The 26,409-nt window shown below is 41.1% G+C and overlaps 1 protein-coding gene across 2 annotated transcripts in view; it reads right to left on the bottom strand.

The window, feature by feature from the left end:
• The window catches only part of DNMT1 (DNA methyltransferase 1), a 40,645-nt gene that overhangs the window by 8,459 nt on the left and 5,777 nt on the right, over positions 1-26,409 (bottom strand). Inside the window, exons 2-23 of one of the 2 annotated variants that reach the window (XM_063294303.1) lie at positions 25,532-25,574; positions 25,271-25,378; positions 22,311-22,584; positions 21,473-21,545; positions 19,751-19,853; positions 19,363-19,403; positions 17,950-18,001; positions 16,205-16,288; positions 16,008-16,117; positions 12,564-12,682; positions 11,231-11,323; positions 10,209-10,360; positions 8,574-8,761; positions 7,723-7,912; positions 7,014-7,111; positions 6,294-6,441; positions 5,628-5,743; positions 4,480-4,684; positions 3,161-3,294; positions 2,421-2,594; positions 1,675-1,896; positions 671-863 (exon numbers count right to left, since the gene is read on the bottom strand). In XM_063294303.1, the coding sequence (XP_063150373.1) occupies positions 671-863; positions 1,675-1,896; positions 2,421-2,594; positions 3,161-3,294; positions 4,480-4,684; positions 5,628-5,743; positions 6,294-6,441; positions 7,014-7,111; positions 7,723-7,912; positions 8,574-8,761; positions 10,209-10,360; positions 11,231-11,323; positions 12,564-12,682; positions 16,008-16,117; positions 16,205-16,288; positions 17,950-18,001; positions 19,363-19,403; positions 19,751-19,853; positions 21,473-21,545; positions 22,311-22,584; positions 25,271-25,378; positions 25,532-25,574 (2,920 nt within the window). Of the gene's footprint in view, positions 1-670; positions 864-1,664; positions 1,897-2,420; positions 2,595-3,160; positions 3,295-4,479; positions 4,685-5,627; positions 5,744-6,293; positions 6,442-7,013; positions 7,112-7,722; positions 7,913-8,573; positions 8,762-10,208; positions 10,361-11,230; positions 11,324-12,563; positions 12,683-16,007; positions 16,118-16,204; positions 16,289-17,949; positions 18,002-19,362; positions 19,404-19,750; positions 19,854-21,472; positions 21,546-22,310; positions 22,585-25,270; positions 25,379-25,531; positions 25,575-26,409 lie in introns of both variants that reach the window. The other variant, XM_063294304.1, reaches the window with a different exon arrangement.

Below are 26,409 nucleotides of genomic sequence, written 5' to 3' on the forward strand. Positions count from 1 at the left end.
TAAAAGGAAAAAAAAACTAATTCAGGCCAAAGACACATGCAGTTTCTTAGAGTTCAGAAAACATTGGTGGGAAGTTTAGGCAGCATTTGTAGAATGAAGCTGTAGGCTGGAATGAATTTCTGTTGTGAGAGGGCAACTAGGCCCTTGTTAACGTCCCTCTTCCAGCCATACCTATAGCAGCAGTTGCCTATACAGCACCCACTTGCCAATATACAGGTAGTCCTTGCTTAACAACCATTCGTTTAATGACAGTTTGGACTTATGATGGTGCTGAAAAAAACTGACTCATGACTGGTTCTCACACTTGCAACAGTTGCAGCATCCCCATGGTCACATAATCACAGTTTGGGCACTTGGCAACCAGTTCGCATTTATGATAATCATAGCATCCCGTGATCGCCATTTTTGACCTTCCTGGCTGGCTTCTGGCAAGCAAAACCAAAATCAATGGAGAACCACAGAATTCACTTAACGACCATGTGGTTCTCTTAATGCCTGCGGTCATTCACTTAACAACTGCCGCCAAAAAAAAAAAGTTGTAAAATTGGGTCAGATTCACTTGACTGCTTCGCTTAACAACCAAAATTCTGGTCCCAGTTGTAGTTGTTAAGCGAGAACTACCTGTATTGGTGAAAAATTGCACACTGGATGACATAGTGGAAAAAGCCACCTCTAAAAAGTAGAAACGATCGGAGCCACTGGCAGAATAATCCTGGATGTTTCCTGTCAAATCCTCCCCATACACCACTGTGCAGCGGCCCTGCACATCTTTAAACTCCACTGTTGCTTCTTCGTCGCTCCAATAGAGCAAGTTGATATCTGCGTGGTAGCTGGCTTTGACTGATTTGTGCGTGTTTTCTGGCCTAGGAAGACAACAGAGACACTTTGGTTGAGAAAGGTAAGGCATCACACCCAGGAACACCTACCTTATGGGAAAGGAATGAGCTTTTCTCAGTTAAACTATGGTGATAGGGGAGGGGGACTCTTAAATTCTCTTTAAGAAACTAATCACTGAAGGATACATTTCGTGTTGTTTTCCTCCTCCTATTTGCATATAACGTAACAAAAATGAGACTGAGGCCTCATTTAATACTTTGTAGGTCCCCAAGAGCTGCACTGAGTAAGGGTGATGATGCAAACTAGATGAAGCCAGGATTTTAAAGTATTTTTAATTAGCTTTATGGGGTGTTGTTTCAAAATATTATATTAAGCCAATCTTAGGGCATATCCCTAAAATATATGCATTTACCCAAATGGCAGGAAACTATAACACCGTCTGTTGGTAACTTTGGTCAGAGGTAGCTCTGGGGGCTTCAAGAAAATAGAGGGTTGGCTGAAGCCCTGGGGCCTCAGGTTGCACACCCCATTCTATAGGACTACCCACGCTAGCTCATTCTGTTTTTAGTCTGTCCTGGTCATCATTCCATTGTAGCATCAAAATTTGTATGCTGCCATGTGACCCATTTTATTTATTTAAGAGAGTTCAGCTCCACATGGACAGTCCAGGCTGCTGGCTCTTTGCCCCGAGTTATTGGAGCATGGTTTACATCTAGTGATATGTGTGGATCATGTATCTAGTTAAGTTTATCACGCTGCTGTCTATTCTTGGGACAAGAAGGTCAACTGGAAATTCTTTCCCACTCCGTTACCAAGAAGATGCTAAGGGCTACTTGCCTATAAAGTTTGTACACAAGCAGTTTAATTTCAGCTTCGTTGGGCCTGCCACTGCTGCGGATGTTGCAATAGATTGCCTTGATTCGGCCAATGCGGTATGGTTCGGGTGCATCTTGGTTGCTCCCTTTGATATATTCAGAATATTTGCGGTAATGCTCAGGATAAAGCTCTTCGTTGACTGCTTCCTTCTTCTGGCGTTTGGTTGGGCTGGTCAGCCTCAGGCTAGCCAGAAGGAAAAGTGAGAAAGAAAAAGGTTCTGTGAACTGAAGGTGTTTCCCACTTCCTTTCAGGCCATGGACGTTCAATCAAATGGTTTATGCTGACATGAATTCACAGGCAGTTGATTGGCAAATTGATTCTTCTATCACCTGCTTTTTAACCAAATTAATTGCATCCTTGAACTACTTTAAATATTGAAATGCTACTGAGTTAAACCCTACCCATCCTCATCCCCCACCCGTTTGCAACTCAAGTGACTGGGCTTTTATCCACCCCACCCACCGGAAAAATCTCTAACACTTGCCCAATAGATATATCCTGCTACAAGAGGGGATCCTCAAATGAATCACAGTTTAACTAACTCTCCTTGTGAAATAAAATCTGAACTATTCACCCCCAAGCTATGCACTATTTCTAAATGCATTTGCCTCTTTGGGCATCGTGGATCCATTTCTTATCTCTGACTGGGAGCACGAACCCTCCCCCAAGCAAACCTTCCGCTTGTCCCAGCTGAAATCAGGACCAACCTGAACTGGAAGGCTTCTGGCAGAAGGAAAACTCCATCTCCCACCCGGTACTGCACCCCATTTTTTGCTGCCATGCTATAGAACATTTTCCCTTCTGATTCCTCCTGAGGCTCAAGGACTTTGGGGATCTCCTTCTGCCTGGCCTCATCCAAACGAGCGCAACTCATGCAGAACCTGGGAGAGAAGCAGACGCCTGTTTTGGATTGGGGAAACCAGAAAAACATACAAAACCATCAAATCACCTCACTGTCTCCCTGCCCGCCCCCCACCGGCACTTCTGAGTCTGTACAAACAATTCAAGGCATCTGAAGCACCACCACAAACGGCTATCATGCAGTACATGAGCATGTTTTGAGGATATGCAGTATGTCCTCCCCTCTTGATAATGCTACTTGATTTACTGCCAATTGCTCCTTTTGCCTTCTAATACCTCAATGGCCTAGGTTTTGATTTCTGTTTTTTTTTTTCTGCTTCCATCTGACAAGGAACTTAAGAATGGAAACATTTATATATTTCCAAAAATATAAATGCTTATTTCTTCATCCCAGCAATCTTTGGGAGAAAGCTGAGTGAATCTGATTAACAGTTCTTGAGAATGAATGTCTGCATGCTATTATGCAACTCTTGAGCTTAATGCAGACACTGTCTCAAGTAGATTTCGGATTATGTAGACATCTGCACGTTCGTAGGTTTTCTGCTTTATCTTCGGACTCCCGTGCCTTTTAGTCTTGTACACTAACTTGTGTTTGTTGTCTTCTGTGGGCTGGATCTTTGGCGGAGTCTCAAACCTAGCATACTCTTGGTCATACCACATTTGGTAGAAATAGGTCCTGCCATCATCTTCCACCATTTTGATCTCCACATCAAGTCCTCCCTATGAGAATAATTGAGGCAGAAGGAGGAGGAGAAAGAAAAAAAAAATACCGATTATCCAATGATTGCAGAGATACAGAACATACTGCAGTTAAGAGAGAAGTTGGCAAAAGAGAGGTAGAGGCCTGGAGCGCTGTATTTTAATGCCATCTACCAGAAAGACTGCTCTTGATTTCTTACTGCATATTAGAATTAATTGACTTCTGCACTGAATCAGAATAAGCGAGTCAGGAGTCAGTGCATAGCCCAGCAGAGCTCACCGGGTCCACTTCTTTATCTGGTTCTTCTGCCATGACTTGTAAGAATTTTGGCCTCCTACTGATTGTAGCTGCCAGTCTCTCATTTGCATCCACTTTGAGCTTATCCTGACAGCAACTCAACAGAAGGGTGCCACAGGGTAAGGCTAATTTTTATAGCCCACACCTGAGGTAGGCTCACCTGTGACAGGCTGTCGCTGCTGTCAGTAACCGTATTCCTGCATATGAGGGACTGCAGGAGCACGACTGGCAGGGGCCCAAATTATAATGACTCTGGTGTTGTGAACTCCAAGCAAAGGAAGCCTGCCAAGCCGTGCCCTAAGAGCTGGAGCCAGGCAAAGGGAAAAGAGATGTATGGAAGGTCAGTCAGTTCCTTGGGCTGTGAATTGCTCCCGGGCTGGACTAGGGAAGATACTAGGGACGATTCTCCAATAAACAATCAGGGCCCTGCATTGTAGCTCATGAGTACAACCTCTGAATCGCGTTACCAGAATTAAGCAGCCACGTACCAAACACAGTACAATCTCCAGGGATGAGGGGGAGATAATAAAGTAGTACAGAAAACCTCCAGAAAGGCTTTACATGCTTCCTTGACTATGCCCATCATCCCCATAAAATGATTTTTAAAAAGGGAAGGTGAAACCTGTCTCTAAACTCTTCCACTGCTGTCATAGCATTATCACCATCCATCTTGCAGCCAGCAACAACAAAAAAACCCCACCACACATAAAGAAAACCCGTGAGCTCAGAAAGGGAGTCCTCCTCTGGCTTTACAGTAGCTGTGAAGGAAAAGAGGGGAGGACGGTGTGCTCTGTATGCTACCTTGAGCTACTGTACGAGAGGTAGGATGTAACCCTAACAAATAAATTAATACCGTAAGAAACAAAACATAAATACTGGTGCCGAAGTAGTGAGATGATTCAACGTACCCCTAGGGACCAGTTCTCTGGAGGAGCCTTATAAAGAACATTGACTTTGCCATGGATGTAAGACAGCTGCATATCTTCGCACTCGTCCACCAAGAAAAGTTCCAGCGGGTCAGATGTTGCTCCCAATACAGTGTCGGTGCCACGGCAAAACCAGTGGACGTGGAACATTGGCCCAGCACTGGGGTCTTCCCACGTGGCCGTGATTCTAGGGGAAGGGGGTGGGGCAGGTGAAAGAGAAAGGCGGAACACCGCTTCAACAGGGGTACAAACATCACATTTACTTGAAAGATTTCCCATTGTTCGGGAATCTGCTTTGCCCAAAGTGCCTCCAGAAGAATGACTGGCCAGTAATACTTGGAAGAGCGCTTAGGCCTGGGGGAGGAAGGCTTTGTCAAGCCTGCGCATGTCAAGCATACCATACTGCCTATCATCCTTTTTGGACAGTTTTGTAAGAGTGAAGCTCTATTTGCCTACTCTGGCCCATAATAGAACTGGAATGTGCTGAGGCTGAGAGAGAAGGGAGTACATAAGGCCACCAAGTGAGCTCAGGACTGAGGCATGAAATGTAGGGCTTCCTTGATCACTGCTCAGCTTCACAGCCACTACCTTGCAACTATTTCAGACATGAAGCCGTTATTCTAAGCCACAGTAAGGTTGGTTTGGTTTTGACTTAGGGTTGTGTGTAAATCCAGCTCACAGTGGTTCCTGCAAAATGTCCCATCCCGCTGTTTAAAGAAGCCATGGGTTAGCATGATGCGTATAATCAGTTACACAATGAAACAGATGTAATTTTCTGACTTTCAAAAAGCAAAATGCAAGATCTACTGTATATAGGTAATCTCTTCGGAAGACATAGAAAGAAATGTACTATAATGCAAAACGTACAATCTGTTCCAAAGCATTTTTATTTATCTACGTAATACGCTTTGTTTGTGCACACTTACTTAGAAATCAGTGTGCCTGACAGGGCTTCATTCCAGGTACGTAGGACTATAGACCCCCCACTCCCCGATTATAGACAAACACCACCGTCTTTGGATAACCTTTATGGAAGAACTGAAGTCTGAAATCAGGTCCAAGTCCAATGCCTTTACCTTTAGGTCCACCTTAGTCCAGAAGTACACACAATTATCTCCAATTCAACATACCTTGCAAGATAGAGAGGCTTTGTGGGGTCATCGGGGCTCACAGAAACACAATCACCAATTTGCAGAGTCTCTGAATCAATGCACACCTTCTGGTAGTAATCCTTCTTACCATCACTCTGCAGACAGCAACAAAACAAAAATGATACAGGAAAAAAGAGCATGGTAAGTCCTAGGCCAGTGTCTCCCAAACCTGGGTAAATTACCCAAAATTGGATAAAAGTGGTTTTTCTTTGAGTGACGACACACGAACCCATTAAATTGACTGAAGTGTTTCAGTAAAGTTTGGGAAGCACTGTCTTAGGTTATATTTTCTCTCTCACTGTCACTATATACCAGCAGAAAAGGAATTTTAAGTTTGCCCTACTATTACTGTATTACAAATGAAAAAATCTGACCAGGAGTAAAGGCCTTGTTTTCTGAATAGCTCAGCTTAAAATTCTGTGATAGAAGCAGATCTCTGGCCCTTACGTAAACTACTACTACTACTACTACTAATTTTAAAAAGGCAAAAGCTGGACCTCAACTGCAAATGAGGCAGATAACCAGCTAGAACTATCAGCCCTTTATGCATGTTGTCTACTTCCCTATCCACTTACACAAAACTTGGATATGTACAGCTCAAAATGGAACTAAATGCTAAAGCGATTTCCCACACAGAAAGCATACCTTGACAGGGTCTCCCACCCAGGAAATTCGATTCTTGTTTTGCTTTTTTTTCCTTCCTTGCAGCATCTTTTTGGGTGAGGGCATTTCAGGAATGTTATCATCCACTTCTTCATCTTCATCAGCTTCTTTCACAGCTAAGTTGGGGCACCTAAAGCCAAGTTAAGACAAAAAGTTGTATGAAGTTGACAAGTAAAAAGCCCAGCAATTTAGCCTCCTCTGTCCCCAAAGAAGAGCCACCAAGTTCCATAAGCTTGCTGGCTGGGGAATTCTGGGAGTTCAAGTCCACACATCTTAAAGTTGCCAAGGTTGAGAAACTCTGCTCTAGATGAGCAAGGAATGCTCCCATTCAGGCTGAGCAGTTCTGAGCATTGCAGTCATACACTTCTGGAAGGTAACAGGTTGGGAAAAACGTCCCTAGCTTATAAGCTGTCTGTTGCCAAGAGCCTGGTGAAACGTAACATAATTTTTTCCTTCCTGCCAGCCCCAATGATCAAGTGTAGCAGGCTGCTCTTGGGAAGGAGTTTCAGAATTTTTCTCCAGAACCTGTCTTCAAGGTAAACTTTTCCATAGTTATGAAACCAAGGAAGGAACAATCTTATTTATAAACCAACTAATGAAATGCCTCTCAGGCTGCCCTTCCCACTGTTAACAACTTAATCCAAAGAATTGCCAGCTCCTCTGCCCCCAATGCTAGCCCATAAAAGTAAAAGTAATAATTACCTCCGATGCAAGCAGGCTTGTTTTGACTTTCCACTCCCACCAAACTTAATCATATCTTGGCAAGCTTTGCATTTACCACACTCTGGCTGCTGGCAAACCTGGAAAAGTTTGAGAGAAAAAAGCATGCTGCTGGATCAACAGAGGAATTGTTCTGATAGTGGACTAATTTCCTTCCAGCTTGGCTTGTTCACATGGAATCTGTTGTTGAATGAACACTACTGCATGCTTTAAGGACTGGATAACCTTACAATCCAAATCAACTTTATTACCTCGGACTATCTAATGACACTATCTTATAAGAGATAGGAAACGTTAACTTCTCTGCTATTAATGGAGATTAACTGACCTAAAAACTTTAGAATAAACTTTAGAATAAAATCAGAGGCAAGAAAGAACGTCCAGTGCAGTAGTTTGTACCATCACGCTTCAAATTCATGCAATGGATAAGGGAAATCCCAGGAAAGGTTGACTTTAACTTGTGGACTATATTGTGAACCTGACAGCAGAAGGCTTGCAGAATTTGGGGTATTCTGGCTAGGAGCAATGCAGTGGTAACATATAAAATAAACATTTTATACCAGAATGTGATTGTGCCTAACAGGCCAACAGAAAGGGATCAGCCAGTAGTGGGAGATGCAGCACCTCTACCTCAAGGCCGCCAGATAAGCCCCTCCACCTAGCCAGCAGTGCCTTCTCCCCGCTGAAATACCTCACAGACGCCACAGCGCCTCCGCTTGGTAGCATTTTCCTTGTCTTCTTCTTTTTCATTCTTCTCGATTTGCTCAGAGAAGAAAGTGTCAAAGATCAAGTAGACCAACTTGGTTGTGGTGGCCTTGGTGGGGCCTTTATCCTTGTCAATCTTGGTGGGATGCCTGATAGCCTGTCTCCTTGCAGCTCGTCTGGAGAGAGGGAAGCACGGGGAAAAATTAGGCCCTTGCCGGACTTACTTGGGAGCAGGACACTGTGCCGCACAAAAGACTGGGACAAAATGAAACACTAGAACGGTTTCAAAATGGCTAGAATAGCCTGTCCACATTAGACATGCAACACTTCTGGAAATGTTGAAGCAATGGGGAAAAAAGGAGTTATTTCTTAAAAATAAATAAATTTAGGGAAATATTAAAATATACAATAAACAGGACTTGAATCGTAGCATCTTTTACCAATACATTGTTACTTTGCTACTTCATAATACTATATTTAGTTTGGTTTGCTTATTAAATATTTTGGAGGCAAAAATGCTTTGGTGGGGGGAATAGGATTTCCCTCAAATATTCCAGCCATCCTACAAGTATTTTCTCAGCTTCCATACAGCTGATTGGTGGGAATCTGGATGGTTGCCTGGGCCCCAGTGCCATACAGAATCATTGCTTCTCCACCACAGGCACCCAAGAAGAGTTAGTTTAGAACGTAAATTGTGTCAATGTTGTAAAACCTTGCAGCTTGTGGTACAGAATTTGCTATTGCTTAAAGCCAGACCAATGTTGAGAAGGTATCTGTTGCAAGACAGGCATGTTTCTGGAGCCAGCAAACCCACAGACAGTCCAACGGCCCTCCTACCTTTTCCCCAGGGTGACTCCTGCCAGCTTAATCAGGTCCCTCATGCAGGGCGTGATGAGGACTGGAGGCTCATCACTGTCCCCAGCCTCATCATAGCTCTCCACCTGCTCCACTACGAACTGGGCATGTCGGAGAAGGGAATCTTCAGTGAAACGGTTGAAGTTCAATCCAGCAGGAGGAACGGTGGTCTGGAGAGAATTAGAAGCAGGAGCCCATCTATGGTTTCCAGACAATTATGCGGGAGAAAGGGCATACATGAGCTGCCTCCCCCAACCCTTCCCCCCACCATAGGTTCCATCTGTTTCCTCAGGTTCCTGATCATCAAAGGCTGCTCAGGCACTGGGAAAGGCAGCTTGAAGGAGTGGATGCATTACTGGACTAGGACCGAGGAAACCCGGGTTCAAATCCCCGTTTTCCCAGGTGGCTTTTTCTCAGGCCAGGCCAGCACATAGGAATGTTATAAGATACGAACAGGGAAGCTGGCTAATATTATATACTGCCTTTAATTCCTTAGAGAAAAAGTAGGATATTTACATCCACTAATTCTGGGACCCCAATACTTATGTTTTTTAACTACAGCATCAGGAAAAAGAAGCTCTCGTTACCATTTTGCAACTGCCCAATTCAATTAGCAACACAGTGGATCCTTCAATTTATTTAATGAAAGTAAACTTTTAGAAATAGAATACAATGCCAAAATGTAGTTATGAAAAAAAAAACCTACCCCCAATCATTGATGATTAGGTATAATTTTTTTTTTGGTCCCTTTGAGTCAATCTTGACTCCTCTTGACTGCCTGGACAAGACCCTGCAGTTTTATTGGCAACATTTTAAGGAGTGGTTTGCCCTTTCATTTTTCCTAAGGCTGAGGGGAGAGTGACTGGCCCAAGGTCACCCATCTGGCTTTGTGCCTAAGGCAGGACTAGAATTCACGGTCCCCCACTTTCTTGCCTGGTGCCTTAACTGCACTGAACAAGTTCTTGTAAAATGTATGTTAGAGATGGGGAACTGAGGCCGATCAAATATTGCTGAAATCAAATTCCAGGCACCCCTCATTAATCATGCTGGCTGAGGCTGCAGGAAGTTCTGATTCAGCAAGTTCTGAAGGGCAACAGCTTCCTCACTTCAGATTTATGGGATATCAGGAGAGCTTTGATACAAGGGGCCCGTCCTATTCATTTCCTTTTATTCTGATTGGTGACAGCATTCCATGATCTGAAGGCTGAAACATTCTTTAAGTCCTGGGAAGCAAAATAACATTTGGAAGCAGCTCAGGCAAACACCTCCCTGATTCACTGGGGTATGAGGAGGAGGGGAGGGAAAGCACAATCAGAGTTGAAAGATTCCCAATAAATTATAGTTCTAGTCTTCCTGTAGAGTTGATTTTCTAGTCTGGTCTATCTAGTGGGGCTGACATCAATCTTCAGCCCTCTTTGCCTAGGTAACAGTTCTTGCATATTTCTGTCAAGGTCATCTCGCTCTCTCTCTACATTTGGGAAGCAAAGACCTGATAAGCCAAATGTTGTTATCTATAGCTTCACAGTCTGGTGTTATGAATTCTGAGAACAATCACTAAATTGGTATGTTCTCTTACACTGGATGAAAAATCGAGTTTCCCTGCTTAGTCAGACTAACCTCTATCTTATTCAACAAGTCCTCATAGCTGACATCAGGATTGTTCTGTAAGAATTCAACAACAATCTTGCTCATGTAAATCTTCTCCTGCATCAGTGCAAAGATGGGGGCATATTCCTCACTAGGTTCCATCAGGATGTAATCTGCAAAGGCTAGAACACAAAGCAAACGCATGTCCAGTTAATGGGACTCGGGTGCCAACATATACATAACTGGGAATGCAACCTATTGTTTTCAGAGTTCTAAACACATAACCATGGATTACAATCAGCTGCTTTGTACCATTCCCAAAGAACATACAGGCAGTCCTTGACTTACGACCAATCATTTAGCAACCATTCAAAGTTATGATGGTGCTGGAAAAAGTGACTTACAACAGTCCTTGCACTTACGACCGTTGCAGCATCCCAATGGTCACATGATCAAAATTCAGATGCTTGGCAACTGGCATGCATTTATGATGGTTGCAGAGTCCTGGGGTCACACGATCACCATTTGTGACTTCTTGAGCCGGCTTCCGACAAGCAAAATCAATGAGGAACTGTGTGATTCACTTAACAACCATGTGACTTATTTAACAACCACAGTGATTTGCTTAACAACTATGGCAAAAAAGGCTGTAAAATTGGATGCGGTCACATGATGCCTCACTTAACAACCACGCCGCTTAATGATGAATTTTCTGGTCCCTATTGTGGTCATAAATTGAGGACTACCTGTACCTATCAAGCCTGGTGGCATGTGCCCTTCATTGGATAAAACAAGCATAGTGTGGCAAAATAATTGTGAATTTAGGAGAGTTGTTGTTTCTACTATATAGCATTTAACAGATCTCAGTGTGGAATATGTGTTGGGGAAGGGCAGCAGAAATGTGGAAAAATGTTTTGGTTCAGCCAGACTTAATTCTATCTGCCTGATTGCACCCTAATGCACTTTGAACCCAGCATGTAAGAGAAACACAACTGACGCTTCTGAGAATCAATCCCTACAATGGTTTCTCCAATTTGCCCCAACGACCTTACCTGTGGTGAAGCCAATTAAAGCCTTCTCCCCTCCATCAAAACCAGTGATCCACCAAGCATTGATGGGGCCCATTTTTCTGGCTCGGACACCCCCTGAAACAGTAACAGAAACAAAAGGGAGATTTAATCCATCCCCATGCTTTTCTAGACTATTATTGTTGTTGTAATATTTATTCCACTTTTCTTGAGTGTTAGTAACATTTCTGACTTTTTATAACTTAATTATCAGATCAGACATATATGTATCACTAAGCCCAACTTTGACTAGTGCAAATAACTTTGATATGTTCTCAATCTTTGCTTTCTTTTAGGACAAAGATGCACAATCTAACTATGGCATGTGCAATCCCAATGCTTTCAGCAGGGTTCCCGGAACTGTTGCGAAAGTTGCCACCACGCTGTAATTTTTAAGGTAAAAATAGCAAATGATTTAGACACATGGGAAACGATCATGTTAACTGTACCTAATTGAGACTGTTTTGGTCTCATCCACTCCTTGGAATATAGTCCTAGGAGACCACTCAAAGTGCAATCACATCCTTGACTGAAAAGAGGTTGCATATTCCTGCCCTAAAGTCTGAAAATACTTGGTCTACTGGGGAGTTTTCAGTTTGCATATTAAATGTTATTTTGGCTTCTTGTGATGTAAAATGGTAATAGTTCCTAACTTCCTTTCCAGGTATTTATTGCATTTTGAAACCGAAAGGCCCAATTCTTTAATGTCTTATAAAATTTGAAAGTAGTTCCCGTCTACTTTACATGAATTTTTTTTTTGGTGCCTTCAAATCCGTTTTTGATTCCTGGCGACTGCCTGGACAAGTCCCTGCAGTTTTCTTGGCATGGTTTTTTAGAAGTGGTTTGCCCTTGCCTGCTTCCTAGGGCTGAGAGAAAATGACTGGCCCAAGGTCACCCAGTTGGCTTTGTGCCTAAGGTGGGACTAGAACTCATGATCTCCCAGTTTCTAGCCTGATGTCCTAGCCACTATACCAAACTGGCTCTCAAAAGTAAATGCATGAAGTAAATGCAAAGAAATAACTTCATAATAGCATTATTCAGCATCAGTTTTTCACTGACACAAATATTATGTAAGATAAACACTTTCTAATATATCTGAATATGATGACTTAAAAGACTCCATCTGTTAGCTACAGCCAGCTGGAGTCTTCTGGAAGCCCAAGAACTTACTACCAGGAGGAAACTCTTTGATCACCATTCTGGAAATTCTAGACAGTCAGATTTTACACAAACCTCAGGCTGCAAAATGGTCACTGGATAAAGATATAAGATTCATATTTCCCGAGCCTTGCACCAAGGAAGCCCTTGTTTCTCTTACCATCCAGGCATGGGTTATCATCATATATTGGCTTCACAGCACCACTGAAGTAGAGTTCAATATTCCTTTCTATGAGACCGGTATCAAATGGACACAGATGACCTTTTCGATCATATACACTGTAGAGAGAATGTGATGGTTGCAGAGTTTTTGATCAATTGTACACTTCCTATTCATTATAGCCAAATACAAACGTACAGCCTACCATTAATATACACAGAACAGTTCCCATATAACAAGGCAGTACACATGTCAACTAAGGACCTGTGCTTTTGCAGTGAAGAATCAAAGGAAGTGGTGACCAAAAAAGAACAGGCTAAGGTGGAACAAGCTAGGGAAAGTGAATTATGGCCATGAGGAGTGCATGTTTGTGTGTTTGCTTATTTACAAGGGCTATTATCACTTCCACTAAAACAAATCTAAGCAGCTTATTGTGTTGAATACACTATGACACCCATGGACCCTGCCTCGCCAACCCTCCTTTCTTGCCCAGAATCTTCTTGCACTCAGACAGTAAGAACTATACCAGTGGGTATCAATAACAATCTCCATTAGTCATGTCAATCGTCGTATGTCTATTTTAGGCATATTAAGTTTTCATCTCTTTTTCTCAATGTAAACTGATAGGAAACTGTGCAATCAGTTTTCAGCACTCATGCTTCAAAGGGGCTTAGAAGGACTGCTGAAAGGGGGCTTGGGGGTTAGAGTTATCCCTGATATAGGGAGAAAGAACATTAAAATGGCAAGTATAAAGTAATGCATACTGGGACATATCCATCCATCCATCCATTCAAATTCACATTAGGGTTTACTCAAGAAAAATACTTTGACTATTAAGCCAGCTGTCCCAAAAGGACTGGGAAAAGGAACTGAACATCAAACCTCCAATATAATAGGTATTGTAAGAATATATGGCGAGATCACATATGGAATATTGTATATATTTCTGACCACTATACCTCAAAAAGGATATCGTAGATCTGGAAAAGGGCAACCAAAATGATCAATGCATCACAGTATTTCACTTATGAGGAAATATTTGGGCCTTTTTATCTTAGAAAACAGGCAAGTAAAAAAGGGGAAGGACATGAGACATTTATAAAACCATCTAGTACATGATATGAAGTAAGTAGAGAAGATGTTTCTCTCCATCTCTCACAAACCAGAAACATTCAGTGAACCATTCAGTGAAGATGAGCAGTGGGAGGTTCAGAGTAGATAAAATGAAGTACTTCTTCATTGTTTAATTAAGGCGTGGATTTAATAAGCAAAAGTTTTATTACAAGTAACAATTTTGATCACCAATGATGACTTTCAAAGACGATACAAATTTATGAAGGCTAAGGTGCTACTAGTTATGCTTGGGTATATTGTCTCTAACATTAGAGGCAGTAAACTTCTTGATGTCAGTATCTGGAGAATACAAATGGGATGATGCTACTGCATTCACATTCTGCTGGTAGCATTTAGCTGGCCATTGTGGGAATGGAATGCTGGACCAGGCAGGCATTTAATCTGATCTAGGATTGTTCTTTTTATGTCAGTATGCACTTAAGAATGGAAATTTCATGCCTTTGCCATTCTTCCAGCTTTTTCAAAACTTACTTCCCATTCTGGGATCTTAAATCCCATCCCAAATCACTGTCAACTATTTTGTCTGGCAGGTAGACAAGCAGATTCTCACTTGTAGTAGCATGACTCTCTGGGCTGGGAGAAACTAGAATTTACAAACTTTAAAAGTAAGGCTATTACCTACTTCCTTTCTGACTATCTACCTGTCTATATATACCCTCTTTCCTAAGTATTTTATGAGCAGATGCCTCATTCAAACTTGTTAGCAGAAGCCGTTCTGGGGAAGAAGTGGCAAACTGACGATGAAAAGCGGAGCCAACGACTGTAGCGGAATGAAGAGCCAGAGAATAGACTGGCTCTTCGTAATTCCTCTCCGGACAGGGAAAGGACTTGAGATTCTCCACAAGTGCTCCAGACAGTTGTTCCCCATGAGGAGACTGCAAGACAGTGGTCTCTGGTGGGTTTAGAGTGCTGGGAGATGAGGGAACAGCCATCTTGCTCAAACTGCAGTCGGCGCCTTTAAAAGGGCACTGGGTTTGCATACTTCCTTTTTTAATCACTTTCAGAAATTGCTTGCTAGCTGCTTTTCAGCTGTCAGGAACCTTTGGATCAACAAGTTGGACAGCACCAGGTGAGTTTCCTTCAATCCTTGGTGAAAGAAGTTTTAAATACAAGTTCAAAGACTTAATTTTTTTTTCCTGAAATAAACAGCAAGTGGGGTCGGGAGGTAAAACTTTGATTTTAGAAAGTTACAAACGGACTACAGGTCCAGATAAATTTGAAATAAGATTTTGGAATTAATTATAAAGGAAAATACTTTTGTTTTGAATTACTTAAAAAAACTTAATAAGACTAAAAATTGGACACCAGAGGGAACTAGAAGTAACTAAAGATCACAATTAAAGAAGAATACTCAAACTTGACTTCTAATACAGAATAAAGCAAAATATTTTAACACTGGACATACTGAAGGATATTTTTGAACAATGGAGCCAGAAGTTAATTCTATAGATAGACTGTGTTTAAAAGATGCTATGGAAGAAGAACAATGACATGATTGAGACTGATTTGAAAGTGGATTTAAAAATGACAGGCTATAAGAATGATATGGAAAAAGATGTTGCGCTGGACATATAAAAGAAACTGGCTGATGTCTTAATAATTAAAAGAGTTATTACAAATAATAAGAGAGTGACCTGGATAATTTTCTTATATTGGATTTACAAAAGAGGCTTGTTAGAGCTTTGAAGGATTTTGTGAGAAGGGATAAAGAAAAAATGAAAAGAAATCAAGTTCTAGGACATTATTTGAAGGGATTAAAGATCAAGATTGTTAAAAGTAAAAGGAATGAATATAAAGTTGGTTTATTTGATCAAGGTTAAGACAGATGTTGTTATCTCTGGTAACCCTTAATGGACTTTTGCTGACATAAAGACTCAAATGACGAGCTTTTATGGATTTGTTTATAGATAACAGATGGGATATGGGAAGAAGAGATCATTTGTTGTATTTTAAGAGAAGGTGGTAAGTTACTAAAATTGTTTATACTTGTGATGAAGGGGGAAGTCATTTCTTTATATATTCCTTTTCTTTTTCTTTACTATATTCTTATTTTTTCTTTCTTTTCTATTTTCCTTTCTCTTTTTTCTTTTCTGTACCTACCTATTTTTTTCTTTTTTTCTTTTTTTCTTTTTAGTTTGTATTAGTTTCTGTTGTTGTAAATTTTAATCCTTAATAAAATTACTATAAAAAACCAAACTTGTTAGCAGAAGCTTACTTAATGAGAACAAGAAAATCCACTGGGTTTTTAATCTCCCCAAAGCAGAACACCTTCTAATCAACACTTTACAGTGAATCAGAATGAAGTTTTACCTGAAAAATGTCACTTTGTGCTGGGGCAAGTCATCGTAGCTCTCAAATCCATCTTCATTGGCATCGAAAATGGACAGGCGTTCATCTGTCAACATCTCTGGTTCATCCAGCTAGGAAAAAATAATATTTTGTCTTCATTCTGACAACATTCAAATGAGGAAGTTTTGACTTTCACCTGCAACAGTGGACTGACTTACTGCATCATCAGGATCTCCCTGAAAGAACTTCAGATCAGGGTCATCCAAGTACTGCCTGCATTCAATGCACTTGGGAGGGGTCGTCTAGAAGGAAAGGCATGACAGAAAAACTTTAATTCTGTCCAGAGTCAAGGACATCAGAAATGTTTCATGAATTCAGGAATCTCTGCTGAATCTAATTTTGAGAACAATATATTGGAACACGTAATTAACATATTGCAGTTTACGTGAATGCTCAAACACTGCTTTTTCAGTACTTGCTGCCCTTTAATTCAGGGATGGGTCTTTGCATGCTGCTGAATTTCAGTGGCATATGCAGGGCATTCCAGCTGTCACAGGATGGCACTTGAAGGCCCGCCCTTGCTTTAATGAAGAAGCCTAAGATGATTTTAACCCTAGCTACTATAAAATATTTGTGTACTTAGTTGCCAGCTTGTTCTGTTTTGCTGATCTCCTAATTAAAGTGGACCCAAGGTATTTATACAGAATAGACAAAATCAGCTTTTCAAATTCCCGTCCTCCTCTGTAAGCTTCTTTTATAAATAATCAACTTTACCATTTTAGAAAAACATACAACACTGAATTGAGAGGCTCTTGTGTGGAGGTGAATCAGAGATGTGGTACAAGCGTTCTAAAAGGAGCCTTATATAAATGTCATAGAAAAAGTACACAGCTGGAAGACTGAATTCAGGTAAGCATGAACCCAGATATTTTATAATAGGATAAAGTTAATTTGAAATAATATATAATTACTACTTCACACAAACAAAGGGCAATGGTATTTAAAAGCACACCCATCCACAAAGCCAGAGGACAAAACAGGAACATATTGCATAGCAGTGTATTTTTTGAAAAACTAAAAAAAGTAAGTTTTTTTTTCATAAATTCAAGAATTTTACAGAGAGTATAGAATTATTGCTGCTCAGAGGGTGGATTCCAGGACCCACAAATTTTGCTGTATGATACTAGGCTCATGTATTGTGCTAAGCCATAGCTTGTTTTAGCCATGGATGGTTAACAAGCCACAATCTATAGTGTACAAGCAACATAGCTGAATTTATGCACTGGCTTTCACTTAATGTAAACAAACCACGTTATGATTTAATGTGATTGTTTAGTTTCAATAACTACAGATTATTTCAGTTTTTTCCAAGCTGCTGCCTTTCAGACATACCGCACTACAGTGTTCATGTTGGCTGGAGAACTGCAGCAGCTGAAAGGCATCAAGTTGGGAAGGGCTGATTATTTACCAATGACAGGCAGGAGGTAATGCCAAACATTTATAAAGCAAAGAAACACTGCTAAGCACAGAATAAAACAACCATTAGCAAACAGCAGCATGATTATCTATAGCCTCTCACCATGCATGAAGATGGTTGTACCTTTCTCCTCTTCTTACTCAAATATACTGAGCAGATTCTGAATTGTCAGAAGCTAGAGATGGCCATTTCTCATAAAGTTTTATGTGGTATGTGGGAGTGCTTTAGAACTTTTACTATTATACTTTGGGCTATTGGAATATTTAATAGCTTTCACCAAAACAATGGCAGAGACAGCTAATTAAAACATGCTTCTCAGCCAAAGATATATGCAGTATGGTTTACCATCCAAGAGGGAAAGGCTCATCTGCATCAAACTGCTTTCAACATTCAGGTTCAATTTAGCAAATATAGTATACATAAGTAGCTTAGTCAATTTTTTATTCAACAAACAAACAAAACCACAAAAATGAAATGTCTGCTTACTTTAACAGGAGTCACAGTTTTGACCTGATTTGCTTCTTCTTTTATCTCAGACCTGGGGACACACATAATGACAGAAGTAGGGAAATATGGTCTATTATAACGTTGTTTAAGCCATTTGATACAGGTTTTCTACAGTTCTTGGATTCCAATAACCAACAGTAGCACATTTATAATGTTATTAATGTGGTGCCTTTTACATTACAAGATTGCTGACCAGAATCCTGTAATCAAAAGGTGGGATATAAATCTAAATGCACATGCACAGTATTTCTTTGATTAGACAAGCTTGGAAAAAGCTAAGTTTGCCAAGGAGGTAGACAACTGACTACACTATAGTAACATTTCCACTGTTATGAAAACAGAACAGACTGGCATATGCTCCAGTTCTATAATCATTACTTCCAATCTCTGCAGTAACATGATAAAGCACTCAGCAAATGCTGAACTGTTCATTAAACTTGAAGAACCCTTTTCTGATTGGTGGGAATATAACCATCCTTGTCTTTTAATGATCGATAACTCCATGCTTTCTACCACCTTACAAAAATTCCCCCTCCATTTCCTTGTCAGAGCTAACTGCACAGAGTGACACATCTACATAAATACTGGAACCTAAGTATAATTACAGGGCCCACCTTTTACTCAGTCACGATTACCAAAGTTTAAAAAACATAGGAACTATCTTCGCTACTCTTTTCCGTTCCTCCACGCAAAAGGAGAAGAATGCTCTGCTGCAAAAACACAGCAGCAACGTTTCCTCCAAGCTTCAGTACATTATGCAAGATCAGAGTCGGCCCTTCTGATGTTGCTGAAGTACAACAGCCAGCATACCATGCCAATGCTGACTAAGCCCACTTAGAATTGTAGCTCTGCAACAACTGTACAATTACAGGTTCTCCATCCCTGTGCTAGATATTATAGGTCTGAAGGGGAAGAGATGGCTGCAGGGTGATCACATGCAAAAAGGATACCGCCCTGGCATCTTAAGTTGCTATGGAAAAGAGAAAGTGCAGCAGCCTTTCCAGGTCAGGAATCTCACTGAGATTGGGTCTACAATAATTCCCTTCTGGCATGGCTAAAAATCCTAGGAAATGTGGTTCCATAAACTTAGAGACCACCAAATTAGTGAAATCCAAGAGACAGAATGCACGGCCAGCCATATTTGCAATGCCGTCTGCACTAAAAATTCAGAAATCACTGCCCACATTTGCATCTGGCCCTTGTCCCATGGCTGATGCGTGTAATTAACACTGAGCTCTGCCTGACAATTCACTCCCAAGGAAAAAAAGCAACTCTCTGCCAAGCATATTCGTGCTTGGGGTCACTGTTCTAGGTAACTGCTAATAAGCTGGGAAGAAGAAAGAGTTCTGACAATTAACCTCAGATCTGAAGTGTCCAGCCAACAGAACTTACCCTTCTTTGGTTTCGGTTCTGATTCTTTTCTCATCTTGTTCCTTGAGAGGGAAATGGGAAACAAAAAATGTTGAAAAGTTTGCATATTTTTTTTATTACTGGAAAAAGATGCAGCTCAAATCTTGAAGCCAGATCTGGTTAGCATCAGTAAACATCTCCCTTACAAAAGGGCAACAGTGTAATATTAAATCCAAAATTAATTTGTCCTGGGTGATACGTATTGCACAGTGAGGTATTCGGGTACTTTATCGGGGGGTGGGGGGATGAGAGAACTGTACTTTCAAAGGATTTCACAAGCCTTCCCTAACTCTCAGATGGGTTAAGCTGAAAGTTCCAGACAGCACATCCAGAGGATGCCAAATGGGAGAAGACTAAGTTACAAGCATACCTTTTCTCCAGGCAGTTCTTCCTCCTCCTCCTCCTCCTCATTTTCTGCATTACTTTCTTGTTTTAGCTCTCCATTCACCTCGTCTGATTTGCGTTTATTGGACCTATTGTGATTAACCATAAAATGGATGCATAAAACAAAGAAATTAATCCAAGGACCTGTTCATAGTATGCATTAATGAGAGAGGAAAAACAAAGCTAAGGAAAATGAGATCAGTCCCATCCTTCTCCCAACTTCTTCATTCCCCACAAACTGGTCCTCTTTCTAAAAATTAACCAGGCTCAGTCACTTATGGTTGAGTGTAATGTGTAGCTAGATGCATGCCTGTACTTTGGCTCCCCAGCGTTGGTCTAACATACAAGCTGTAATAATATATGTTTTTGATTCTGTAACAAGGCTTGCTTTCAATCACTGCTGTACCATACTTGGAAGAGACTATCTACAGGTAGACCTCGCTTACCAACTACCTCATGCAGTGACCATTCAAAGTTACAATGGTGCTGAAAAAATAACTTTGCAACCAAGATGCACATTTACAGGTAGTCCTCACTTAACAACCATTTGTTCAGTGATGGTTCAGACTTAAGACGGTACTGAAAAAACTGACTTACGACCGGTCCTCTCACTTACAACCGTTGCAGCATCCCCCACGGTCACATGATCATGATTTGGTTCGCATTTATGACTGTCGCAGTGTCCCATGATCATTGTTTTTGACCTTCCTGGCCAGCTTCTGGCAAGCAAAATCAATGGGGAACTGCGTGATTCGTTTTAACCACCACTTGGTTTGCTTAATGCCCATGATGATTCACTTAATAACTGCTGCAAAAAAGGTCGTAAAATCAGGTCTGATTTGCTTAATGACCACTTCGCTTAGCAACCAAAATTCCAGTCCTGACTGTGGTCATTAAGGACTACCTGTATGACCTTTGCAGCATCTCTCTCAGTCATGTGTACACCATTATAGTCAGTTAGTATGCCTTGTCTGGTGTCCCCTCTCCCCTGCAGAGTGGAGAGATTGGAGAGGAAGCGATTACAGGAGAGTAAGCAGGCACACAATGGGGAATACACATAGAAAAGAATGTGCTAGTGCCAGCTGTTTGCCTAGCATGCTGAGGGCTGCAAGCACACTAGGCAAACAGCCAGCACTAGCACATTCCTTTCTATGTGTATTCCCCATTGTGTGCCTGCTTACTCTCCTGTAATCGCTTCCTCTCCAATGAATTTAAATGCAAACATTAATTCCCTTCTAATTATCCCAGTGCCAGGGTGAACATTCCAAAGGGCAGGGGAGAGGGGAAAAAGGCCAGCTGAAGTAAAATCATAAGCACAGTCATGGTCACGTGATTTTCCATTAGCGGCCAAGTTGCCGGTCCCAACTGTGGTTGCTAAATGAGGACTAGCTGTACTGTTACTGAAATCTGATTAGGAACCAGCAACTGTCATTACAAGCTATCTCCAGATGCTCTGTGAAGGTCTCACTTGCCGATGCCTGTCCTTGCCCCAGGCCAGTCTGCTGCTTTATTCCTCATTGGAAGCAGGTATCCCTCTATTTATCACTGCCTGCTCCTCGACATTAAGCACTTCAATGCAAGTGATCATGTGGCAGTTGGAGTAAAGGGGGAAAAAAAAGAGCTTACAACTGTCAATGAAGAATCAGAAGAGGCACAAACAGATGAAAGTACAAAAAAGCCACACCAGGGTTTCCCACAACTTACTCACCCTTTGGAAAATAGAGCCACTATGGTTGGCTGCTTGCCAGAACTACGGGTGATCCTGGAGCTGGTTGAGGTTCCTGCAAATTCATTTAAAAAATGTTGCCAGGCAGGAATTATGGCTGTCATTTTAAAAATGTTTAATGCAGGCTGTACACTCCTGATTCAAAGGAATACATCTAGTCTCCATGGATTATGCCCCAGTAAGATAGCGGTGGTCTACTGCAATTCCACAGGGATTTCTTAGGCTGTGACAGGAGAGTAAGTATATGTGCTGTGTGTATGTGGGAGAATGCAAAAAACTAGACATCATTGGTACACAAAGGTCCTTTGCAATTGTGCTTCTGTGGGAGACATTTGCCCGCCTCTCCTCTTAGATTCTTATTTATTGTATTTATTTTAAAAATGTTTATGTCACCTTTCAAGGCAAAGTTTTCTTAGGGAGGCCTACAACTTCTGAAAATTGCAATACAAATCACACTACAATTAAACGGTAGCTTCATGCAAAATACATAATTTTTAGACAGTAAAATAAAGAAAAAAAAATTACAGGACAAAGGCCTCCAAAACAAAGAAAGTAAGATGACCATATACAATTTCATCACACTCAGGCTGTTTAATAAAATTGGTCTGAGCCTGGTAAATATGTTCAAAGATCCTACTTCTACTATAAGGTTGCTTACAAGCCCATTTGCTCATACAACATTATGTTGGCCAGTTGAGACCTAGCGAAGGGGGAAAAAACCCTTGGAGGTAATTTAGGATGTTATCCCTTTAAGGCCCAAATTTACAACTAAGCCTCCCCCCTCAAGTGTCTGTTAAATGGACTGAAAATGACTTCTTACTTCTGTTCTCACTATTGGACTTGTTCTTCCTGCCCCTCCGAGCTTTTGGCATAAATGGTGAAGACAACGGTGTTGAGGAGGAAGATGAGGCAACCTCTTCAACTTCCATGCTGCTTTCCTCCTTCCCCTTGCTCTCTGCTCTCTCAGATTCATCGCTGCCATAGCCGCCATTTTCCGAGCATCCATTGAGCTTCTGGCCAAATGCCAAGTTGTCTCCATTTTCCAAAGAGAGTTCTTTATGGAGCAGAGCTTTGACTCTGGCCAGGTATAGTTCCTGTGGTAGAAGGGAAAGACTAGCAGGTTGAATATATTTATAGATGGGGGGGAGAAGATTCGAATGGACCAAGTGTTAGGATCTCCCTTGTACTTCCATGAGATGCCGCCTCCTAACTTACCAGGAGCAACTAATAAACCCATTGTTCATTTCAATTCTATAGGGTTCGACTCTTGAATTATGAATATTCATATTTCCACTTAAAAAAAGAAATAGGGACATCCATTTCCCTAACTCATGGAAACAGTTTGCCAATAACTAACAAATGTATTGGTTTGGGAAACTTAGGAGCAGGTTCTCACTATGCTGGTAACATGCATGTTCACACTTTTCTCCATCCCAGGTAGAACACTGTGTGTGTGAAGATCGTAAAAGACATACCTTGTTATTCCACTTTTTAAATAGGTTAACTTGGGATAATTACGACTTTTTATTAGTAAATTCTAAGCCTGTTTTTACAGTTCTGTTATTCAAGTAGCATGCAGTGCTTAGAAAATGATATGAATGGAATCCTCATTAATGGTTTATTGATCCAGTTAGAGAACAATCTAAATTACTGAGTGAAAAGACAGATATCAATCTCCCCAGGCATAAATCTGGAATTTGAAAATTTACCTTTAGAGCGAAATTATATATTGGCATTTTATTTTTCATTAAAAAGAATGATCTAGCAATATTCCTTGCTCTTTGATCAATGGAAGAAGGTAAAAGAAGATTCAAATTCCAGGAACAAAAATTAAAACTGTTTGAAGCAATAAGACAATTGTACACGCAATAGAGAATTCCCTTGTAATGAAGTCCTTAGCAAAGCAAATGGATTTAAATTTTAGAATGCCATGTTTAGAAATTTTTCCAACTAAACGAGCAAGAAGCTCAGTAGTAAACTGGGGTAGGTGTTTCCCCATTCAGTTTACGAAGTTCAGCAAAAATGTCATAGACTGCGGAGTCCTTGGTGCTCTCTGAGCTTGGTTGTTTGCTTGCAGACTTTTCGTTACCTGGCTAGGTAACATCATCAGTGTGAGTGAGTGCGAGCTTTGCTCCCTGTTTATATACAGTAGCTTGCCCTGCCAGTATTGTGGGGGTGTGGTTTTCTCCTTGGTAGTACCTTGATTACATCAGCCATCAATAGACACATAGAGATAAACCACATTTACACACCCTGCAAAAGAGACAATAAAAAAGCTAAGGAAACAAAAGACTAGAACAGATTCTCTCCAGCAGCCTACACCCAGATAAGCAGGGATTAACACCAGATAAACTATCAAGCAGAAAACAGTACCCCAATCAAGGAACTACCAAGGAGACAAACAAACAAGGAGACAAACAATCAAGCGGAAACACAATACCCTAATCAAGGTACTACCGAGGAGAAAACCATACCCCCACCGACACTCTACATCGGGCTACCCTTGAAAAGTATCTGGAAGCTGCAGCTGGTGCAGAATGTGGTGGCGCAGGCAGTTATGGGTGCCTCTAGGCCTCTGCATGTAACACTTCTGCTGTGCAAGCTGCATTGGGTGCTGCTGTGCTTCTAGGTCCAATTCAAAGTGTTGGTTATCACCTTTAAAGCCCTTCATGGCAAGGGCCCAGGCTACCTGAGGAACTGTCTCATCCCAATTACATCGACCTGTCCCACCCAGGCCAGCAGGAAAGGCATGTTATGGACCCTGTCAGTCAAAGAATTTTGACTGGCGGGGACAAGGGTGAGAGCCATTTCTGCTGTTGCCCCTGCCCTATGGAACATCTCGTCCCCTGAGGTGAGGTTCGCCCCCACTTTTCTGGCCTTCTGGAAGAGCGTTAAGACCTGGCTCTGCCAACTAGCTTGGGGATCCAAGAATAGTAGGCAGTCCTGGGAATGGTTGGTAGTTTGAAGACACTCTTTCCGTCTTTTAGTTTTTCTCCTTTACCTTCTTGTATTTTTTTGTATTTTTATAATGGTTTTTATGATTCTCTATTTGTAAGCTGCCCAGAGTTGCTTTTATAGTGAGATGGGCAGTGTACAAATTTAATAAACAAACGAACACTGGCAGAGCAAGCTACTGTATATAAACAGGGAGCAAACCCCACACTCACTAGCACTGATGATGTTACCTAGTGGGGTAATGAAACATCTGCAAGCAAACAACCAAGCTCAGAGAACAACAAGGACTCCACAGTTCAACCCTGAGCTACAGATACTCTCTTCTATTGGTGCTTCATAGACTTGCAGCAACAACAGCTAATTATGATACTCAAAAATAATCTCCCTTAAAACTTAGCCTTTGGGGGTTCTGAATTATCAGAACTGGTTTCTATAACAGGGCGAATTATACATGGATCAGTAGCATTGCTTTGTATTTTGATTTCCAGACTTAGTTTGAAGACATCTACATAAATTTGCAGCAATTCTCAGTTCATGTCTTTCTTCCTATAGATCACTATAGAGAGATTTCAGACATAATTAAATCACAAAGCAAAAAAAGATAGTACCACTGTTTTCTCTAGCAGTGTGACTTAATCAGATGCAAGTTGAGGTATGCAACAAAAACTTGCAGGAACAAAAATGAATGAATTTAGACTTGCGGCAAACTGTGCATCCACTAATTCTGAAATCACTGTTAGCAATTCTGCACATTAAACTGTAAGGCAGGTAAAGCAAACAATACTTGAATACAATGGGATGAATCTATTTATCCTGATTACATACCTCAGAAAGTTCCTCTCTGCACAACTTGGTCTCCAGATCTTTTAGCTGATTCTGAACATCTACTTGTAAGAAACCATGTATCAAACTCAGTTTTTCCTTAACACATTCCTAAAGCAAGAGAGGAAAAAAGAATAGGTGAGTACTACAGCTGGCAACCCAGGTCTGCAGAAGCTTCCCAAGCAATTGATGCAGAAGGATATTTGCATGTTTTTCCATGGGAAGGCTGCAGTGAGCAGGTAAAGGGAGAAGTTTATGACTTACTCTTTCACCAAGATCATCTTCATCCCTCTCCAGATCTTTCAGCCTGTTTTTAAAACAAAACACAAAAACATCACAAATCAGGTTTTCTGTTTTGCACTCTTGGGTTCTGGAGGGTCAGCTGAAATTTCACCTCTGAAATGAAAGCCAGGTTAGGAGATCAGCAACGGATTTAGATCTACACAATCCCTTTGACCTTCTGTGACTACTTTCATCACAGAACGAATCACAATAGGATGTAGCTCCTTCTGAAACAGACAAATTCAGAAATGACTCACTGACAAAGCTTTCATATTGTGCCAAGCCAAGGTTTAACTATGGTCTGTTGAGCATGCTACAGTTGGCTTGATCGACATAAAAACATGAACCCATAAACAGCCAAACCTCAGTTTGGCTTAGCACAATATATGTGAACCAGGCTATTGTGGGCAATCAAAGGAGATCCTTCATTGAGTGGAAGATCTTACCATTCCATCTGTGCACTTTTTTTCCATAGTGGAAATGACAGCAAGGGGGAATATGCAAGCTTGGGGCTTCCTCTGGATCTCTGTTAGAATCCAAGAAATAAAGGACCACATAAAGAATACCCTTTAGGGCTGCAACAACATTTGCAATGTTATGCTTAAGATGGAGGGCAGCCTCTAAAGTAAATGAGGGCTGACTAAGATCAGTGGAAATATCTGACAGTTGAAAACAGTATTTGTATTACATGTTAACCCCTGCATGTATAATTTAAATATATTTTGATTGTGTATCTTGCTAAAGCAATTCAGATGGTGCTTCAGGTGAGGAAAGAAGTCTTACACTTTTAGACGATAAACTACCTCAACTACTTACATTGCACATAATTAAAATCAGTGATTGAGAATTGAGTCCCCGTA

Source organism: Candoia aspera, chromosome 2, assembly GCF_035149785.1.
Source record: "Candoia aspera isolate rCanAsp1 chromosome 2, rCanAsp1.hap2, whole genome shotgun sequence".
NCBI lineage: Eukaryota > Metazoa > Chordata > Lepidosauria > Squamata > Boidae > Candoia > Candoia aspera.